General features: G+C 37.2%; 1 protein-coding gene across 1 annotated transcript; it reads right to left on the reverse strand.

Moving 5' to 3' along the window:
- Positions 1 to 4,751: 4,751 nt before the first annotated feature.
- LOC124275736 lies at positions 4,752 to 8,213 on the reverse strand. The gene is made up of 5 exons (XM_046711382.1): positions 8,035 to 8,213; positions 7,318 to 7,408; positions 7,100 to 7,216; positions 6,359 to 6,468; positions 4,752 to 6,174 (listed from the first exon to the last, which is right to left on the reverse strand). The coding sequence occupies exons 3-5, from the start codon at positions 7,176 to 7,178 to the stop codon at positions 5,779 to 5,781; spliced, it is 585 nt and encodes a 194-aa protein (XP_046567338.1). The 5' UTR covers positions 7,179 to 7,216; positions 7,318 to 7,408; positions 8,035 to 8,213; the 3' UTR covers positions 4,752 to 5,778.
- Between the last annotated feature and the right edge of the window lie 57 nt (positions 8,214 to 8,270).

An 8,270-nucleotide genomic window follows, 5' to 3' on the forward strand; every position in this document is an offset into this window, starting at 1 on the left:
TGCACACGTCTCGATGTAATGTAGGATGCAAGAGGCATGCACTTTCCCACTTATATAGAGTACGTACCTTCTGTGTACATAAGTTCCGTATAAAGATAAATAAATCTAAATGCGTTCCAGAAGGTCAGACTTGACTTAAATACAACATCAAAATATACTGCCTTCCACACCACTGCTTACATTAGATAGTAATACACTCCAGACAACTAATTATTGGTAGTAAGTATGAATTTTGGCAGAAACAATGTAATAGTGTCAGTGAGTGAGTGAGTTTAGTTTTACGCCACACTCCTCAATATTCCAGCTGTATGGTGGCGGTCTGTAAATAATCGAGTCTGGACCAGACAATCCAGTGATCAACAGCATGAGCATCAATCTACGCAACTGGGGTGCGATGACATATGCCAACCAAGTCATCGAGCCTGACCACCCGATGCCGTTAGAAGCCTCCTTAATGTGTGAAGTTTGTCACTTTAATGAAACCCAAGAGAACAGATACGGTGCCAATGAACCAAATTCATTATCAGGACAATGATCTCAGGATTCTGTCCTGAACAAGGGACGCAACAGTGCACAACGAGTTGCGTTTTCATGGCATACTTTGCTTCTGTGCAGTTGTACAATTCCTTAAAGAAAAAAAAGCATTCACAGTGTGGTGAAATAACAGATGTCAAAATAGTATCACCTCCACAACAAACAGAGTGTGAAACAAAGAATGTAAGAATCGAACACTCCTTGAAACACTTAGGTTCCACATTGGGAAGTCTATTGAGAAAGCTGTTCAATGATCATACAGGCATTGATTGTTGATCTAATGTACTGTTACGGTAAAGCCGAGTTTCCCCAGTGACTGTCAATGAGCGTGTTTATACAGACATACCCTACGGCGGATGGCAGACCCCCGACAGTCTGGCGTTATAAAGACGTTTACCATTATCACGAATGGTGGAGAGATCGTTAATGATAGGAACTAATCTGACGTCGTTTGTTGATGGCCTGTAGCTAATGTGTGACAAAACAACCTCTGAAACTTCCGACACTGGTTACACACGCACGTTCGGTTGCCCACCACTGAACAAACACACGCGTAAGCAGTAACCTAATTATAGTGATTGTTCCGTTATATTTGAGAAAGTTTGACTGATTTAGCTTGGGGAATATTATATGAAGTTCAACCGTGTCGAAATCATCAATTACTTATATCAGTTTCATGGTTTTTGATAAGAAATAAACCGCAGGCGAAGAAAAGAGGGGAAAAGACAATCACATCACCATGGTAACCACCACTTCTTGTTCTTATTGTATCAGTGATCTTCAAATTAACGTCATTATCCAGCTGAGCTGACAGCCAAGCAGCTCGGAGCGTGTTATCTTCTCTCTGAGGTCCTGGCTCTACTTAATGTTCGCACAGACATGACGCCAGATTGTAGTGTCTAGACTAGATGGAGGTGACGCTGACACCTCGACTCGAGGACACCATGGTTGCCTGGAGAATGTGATCTTGAATTTTCAACGAAACAGTCGTACAGAGAGAAGCTCCACACAGCTCATTTAAGTGATGAGACTGTTACACTCCAACAAACACCTGCGATCATGTTCCATTGTTTGGTGGAACAGGAACCTGAAGGAATTATCAACAATAATAATCATCATGACCATCATCATCATCGTCATCATTATAATCATCATCATCATCATCACCATCATCACCACATGCTTTATCGCACATCTGTTCAGTTTGTGTCAGACTTTGAAGAGAGGGACTATAATTTTACGACACTTTTACCCTAGTCAAAGCGGCAATGCCTATAATTATCGTTACCACAGTGTGGAGAACCCGGGTCGTCAGTATGAAGAAATAACGCTACAACCGCTAGGCTACTTCCAGAATAGGATACACATGTGTATATTTATAAGCTCGACTTGGAATATGATTGTCTAGATGAAGATTAATACGGGTATAACCTGAGAGTATAAGGAAGTATTACCTCTCAGAGTGTTTCATTTCTTCTATGACTTAATCAAAAACGAACGCATTGGTACAAGAGACAATCAGTGAAAGAGCTCGAATTTAATTTAAATAGAGAAATGATAGCGGATTCTTAATATTTATGCATGTGACCTTTGACCGATTCCAAAACGAGGTTATACCCGCAAATATGGCAGCTGATCACTGCTCTGTACCTCAGTGTACATCTGATGCGAGATACAACAATTCACTTTCGTTTCACACATTTCCGAAGGCTGAAGATGTGCGAAGGAGATGGATAATTGCCATTCGTCGGGACGAAGGACCCTTCTTTACGGTAGGTTAAAATTTTCATTCAGGATTTTCGAAATTAAATCTCGAGAATTTGAGTCGTCCAAACAGCAACGAATATATTATCGGAGCTGCAGTTGTCAAACAGATTATAAGACAAAAAAGATATTTTGTCTCAAACAACTACATGATAGCATTTTGCATGTCAAATTTGTTTTCAACTATCCTTTCGTGTTACTAAATTACCAGGACGATTGCATACATTAGCCTTTCGTGGTCCTATTTGAAACAATGGCAGATGGACCCAGGAAGAATTATTATAGAATCACTTATATACACAACTATTTATTGTAACTATTAAAAAAAAAGAGATATTTTTTAAATCTTGGAGCTCAAAATCTATAATGACAGTAGACTTATTTTAATTTCACTTGTATTTAGATCACCAGGAAGAGTGTTGTTTGCTCGAAGCATTTCCGGCCTGAGGACTACAAGTACACACCGGTAAGGAAGACCCTCAAGCAAGGATCTGTGCCATCCATATTTCCTTGGAACTTGGAAAATATGAAGTCCAGAAAAGCACCAGCCATCCGTCATCCACTGATGCCAAAACAAGTTATTTCATGGGAAAGGTCAGTTTAAGAGTTAAAAACAAATTGGTAGATGTGTAAGCACTACTTCAGTTCAAATGCTATTTAACTAAAGATGTCTTTCTTTTTTGTGGTATCCATTAATTTAAAGTATTTCCATCTAATTAAATTTCAGATGAAGGATTCATAATCACTGATGACCCTCATACCTCATCATAATATTTAGAAATGAATAAATGTTGAAGTATACAAACATTTGATTTCCACTGAAAGTAAATTCTTTATTTTTCAGTCCTGAAAATGCAAACTCCATGTCAGATTGTGACCCTCATGCAGAAGGTGAGCACCAGTTGTCAGCTCAGACCCAGACAGATATCAGTCTGTTTGATTCACAGGTGCTTCTAAAAAGAATTCAAGAGCTTGAGGAGGAGAAAGATTTGTTAAAAGAACAGCTCACCCTTGAGAGATTTGGACTGGAAAGATTTGCTGGAAATGATGATATGATCCAGTACTACACATCTTTTCGTAGCTATAAATTGTTCAAACAGTTTTTGACTTTGTAAAACCAAGTGCCTCCAATATGTGCAGTATGTATTATACATGCTCAAATGCCATTTCTCTTGCAGGTAGACCAAGAAATATGGCCCTTATTGATGAAATGTTCATGTTTTTTGTACGCCTTAGGCTTGGTTTACCAGAACAGGATCTTGCTGTTCGTTTTAACTGCCATATTTCGACTGTTAGTCGAAAAATTATCACCTGGGCAAATTTTCTCTATTTTGTTCTTGGATCAGTTCCTATCTGGCCTTCCAGAGTGACAGTAGACAGACACATGCCTCCTGAATTTCAGATAACTTACCCATCTACAAGAGTCATTTTAGATTGTACTGAGCTCAGGATCCAAATTCCCTCAGCTTTGGTGTTAAATTCCATGTTTTACTCCCATTACAAGAGCTCTTGCACTCTGAAAGGTCTGATTGGCATTGCCCCAAATGGTGCTATTACCTTTGTATCCAATCTGTACACAGGTGTCATGTCAGATGTTGAAATAACTAAACTGTCTGGCATTCTAGATTTGCTGGAACCTGGGGACAGTGTTATGACTGATAAGGGTTTTACTATTGCCAGTATACTGAGTGAGAAAGGTGTTGGTCTGAACATTCCTCCATTTCTGTATTCCTCTGGACAGTTCACGCCTAGTGAAGTATGGGAGACACAGTCCATTGCATCCCTTAGGATTCATGTAGAAAGACTGATCAGAAGGGTTAAAGAGAATCACCTGTTTGATTCTACAGTCTCTCTTGCTGAACTGGGCAGCATTAATCAGTTGTGGACTGTAGCATGCATTACATCAAGTTTTCAAGGACCTTTGATAAAAAAGAAATGAAAGAAAACTGATTGAGGTTTAATGTTGATTAGCATGAAATTTGTATTGCATTTTTATGAGAACATAATATATACATCATATTGACACTAATGGTATAACAGAGTATTTATTTACAGTGTTTGTTAGTTTTCATCAGAGTTTATAATAGATTCAGGACCTATTATGAAACTATGATCATAGTAAAAACTCAAATCAAATAAATTTCTGAAAACTTCAAAATACAAATTTGTATTACATGTTCAGATCACCAGATAGCTTAGGCTATAATACCTGGGTAACCAAAGTTAGACACATCCTGTTTCAATATGGATTTGGTTATGCTTGGCTAAGCCAAGAAATTGGAAATGTGGAATATTCTGTGTATCTATTCAAGCTAAGGCTAGGTGATAACTTAAAACAGTCTTGGTTCTCATCAATTAGTGAATCTCCTAAATGTATATTTTACAAGGAGTTCAAAACTTTGTTAAATGTTAAAAAATATTTGTGTTGTGATATCCCTGTGCATATAAGAATTGCTATATCAAGGTTTAGATGCAGTAATTTAATACGGCTGTTGAATGTGGCAGGTATAATGGAATTGAATATAACGAAGGGCTATGTCCTTTTTGTAAAACCAGAGGTCAGCATTATATAGAAAATGAATATCATGTACTATATATTTGTAATACCTATGATATACCTAGAAAGAAATATATAACAAAGTTCACTAAAGAACCACTTACTCATTACTCTGTCGTAAATCTTTTGCAAAGCAAAAATGATGCTGTCATATACAGTGTTGGCCTATACTTATACCATGTACAGAAACTGAACTCCAGGACATAGAGCTGCAAAGTTGTATTGCGCACCCACTAAACACAATGTCAGTCTGATTGTATTATGGGCGAGGGCCTCTTTACTGAATAAATACTGTCTGTCTGTCTGTCTGTATTACAGATAAGATTATGTTGTGGTAACAAAGTTACATTTAAATTGTTAGATTGTCAAAAGATGTCATTATTGATTCTGTTGAATAAATGTTACTGTAACAAAAGTTTTATGACAAATGCTCAAAACAAACTTGTTAATATAAATTAATAAATGTGATTACAGCTAAATCTGTAATATTTCATCGACTGTATATTTTTTTAATACACAGATCTTTTACATTTTTATAGATATCAATGTTTTGAAATATACACAGGTAGTAAGTAAAAATGCTCAGAATTATGATATGCTGAAATTGTGAGTATCTCCCTTTAAACAATGCCAGAATTTCTAATAAGCAGTGAACTAGATCAATATTGCATGGTTTTGTTTCTGAATGATTAATAACAATACACAAAGTGTTATGAACAGAGAACATGTTTGATGTATATATGAAATATATACCTCACATTATATGTTTATCAATTAAACAATGAAAGAAGTTGATCTTGTTGTATTTTTCTGAATGCATTAAACTTGATATGATTTCATCTAGCTTGATGTTAAGAATATTGCTGATTTTTTTGGTAATTGAAATAATCAGAGAAATGACTTCTAACATAGTAGTACAGAAACTATGAAAGAAGGTAATCAAAGAAGAATTTATCTGCCTTGTCTTTCACCCTTTGCCAGCTCTCAGGACAAAAGTCAATTCTCTCGAGATGGTGTTGCCTTTCAGACCAGACAAAGAAATCACACCATTTCAAACCAGTCATTGCCAGTTGCATCTGGATCTGATGATAGTAGTTACATGTTGCCTTAAGAGCAAGCTGGCCATTGTCCTTCAGGCTGAGGTACTGCAGATCACAGAGGTCCTTATTCCGCAGGTCTGGACACTTCACCTCCAGTAGACCAAAAGGAGGGTTGGAGCTGGGGTCTAGCACCTTCCGGTCTGGAGAAGCAGCCATCCATGCTGCTCTGGGACTTATTACAATCCCACAGGGATATATATTCACATTGCCCTCCTTTAGCTGAAATATCAACATACAATTTTAAATATAGGCACATGTGTACACTTCTTTATATTTATTATGTATGTTGAGATTACTCTCCTTAATCCAAAATATTAACATTCAATGTTAATTACATATACACATGTACATTTATTCAGTTGATCCATTTACACATATGATTTAATCAATCTGAAATGTTTACCTTCCCATATGCCTCTACTGCAAAAGGCTCATTGGCAATGCCCTCTCTCATTGCCTCTGTGAGGACGGTCCTAGAAGAAGATCTCAGTCTTTCTGCAAACTTCTCTGGTTCTGAAATTTTATTATTATTTTTTTTAATGTAATGGATTTGGGTGCAACATTTTCTTTTAATGAAATTAATGACATAAAACTTAATGTTAATTAGGTTTATTTTCTGTTTACCTTTTTTTACGCTTTGAAATTTCTCAAATTTTGGAAGCTGTGACCCTGTGACGTCTCAGACGAACCCACTTCTTGTCCTGCGCCTGGAGTCTGGTAGCCTTCTCTATCTCCACAGCCTCATCCTGACTGACACTGAGTGAGTCTAGCAGAGTTGTCTGACTCTCTGTCAGCACACTGCTGTAGTTGTTCTCTCCTGTCTGCTCAGCACTAATGGGTAAATCAGGATAAAATCCATCCACAATGTTTATCAGATAATTTCCAGATAATTTCTGCTGATGGCTGATGGTACTACCCTTAGGAAACAATCCAAAATTAGTTCTTACAAAAGGTGGTGCTGGCTCATCAGTCTGTGGAACTGTTGTTAATAGTGATAGATCAGGATGATTTAACTTCAGGGATGAAAAAAATGGTTCCAATGGTGGAAGGGTAGACCTAATGGGGTTGTAAAGGGTTGATTTCACTGTCCTGTCCTCTCCATCACTCTTGTATCCAGAAACCTTTATCTCTGGTACTGACATACCGGATATTTTGTCCTGGCGAGGGATGTGCCATGTCTGTGGCATGGAGGTCTTGGCAATATCCTGTGGGATGGACTTCATTCCTCTCTGCTTATAGTGGGCCACCAGATATAAAACACCTGTGTAAGAAAAACATATTTTCAGGAACAATGAAATCAGATACTCAGTTTAATATATACAGACATTACTTATTATTCATTGAAATAGGCTAATGACATACCTGTCACATGACCACAACACTGGCTCTGACCTATGGCACAGCTGCAGCTGGCGCTGACCACTTTAACCACTGGACTGCTCTCTAAGGTGACCTGCATTTCATAGTACATGTACTTGAGTGAAATGAATGTACTAGGCTATCACAATTTAACATAAATGAGATATTTTACAAAATATGTGTTCCTATATTATATATATATATATATATATATATATATATATATATATATTCTGATATCAGACTGATAATATTTTTTCTTGACAATACTATGAACCCAACTTACAGTTATATTGTGTGGCGAGTCATTTTTCTTCATGGAACGGTAACAACGAGCTGTTATTACGCAAGATGTGTCATCACATGATGCTGCCAAAAAAACCGATTACAGGTGAAAAAAAATACAAGACAAGGGAATAATGTTACACGAAATAACATCATTTGAATTTTACATAGATCTAATAACTATCTGACGGTTACGGCCTAGGTTATTGACATGATGGAACTTAGGTTAAAGTAGTTCAAAAACAGCTTTTCAGTTGCACTTCATAATAATTAACGTATGTCCCGTAATTTTCAGGGTGAAGTCAATATGATAACATGTCAAGAGGAAAATAAGCCTTCTTCAATCATAAATCAGCAATGACATAATGACATTGACAGCCATTGCGATCGTTACTGTACCATTTACAACATTGGAAATTGATGAATGAAACTTACTTCGCAAATTATAAATGAACCCTTCACTATAATATTTGAAGCCTTTGTTCAGTTGGGAAGTCCCGGCACTTCTGCTATTCATCTGTATATAAGTCTCCACGAAGGAAAATGTGAGAGACGGGACAGCCGTCAGATCGCTTCCGGATTTCGTCGCCATCACGATTCGCTGATTACGCGGGTATGACCTCGTTTTGATATTGGTCAAAGGTCACATGCATAAATATTAAGAGTGGCCT

This window comes from Haliotis rubra, unplaced genomic scaffold, assembly GCF_003918875.1.
Source record: "Haliotis rubra isolate DU_JTF1 unplaced genomic scaffold, ASM391887v1 Scf202, whole genome shotgun sequence".
Classification (NCBI taxonomy): domain Eukaryota; kingdom Metazoa; phylum Mollusca; class Gastropoda; order Lepetellida; family Haliotidae; genus Haliotis; species Haliotis rubra.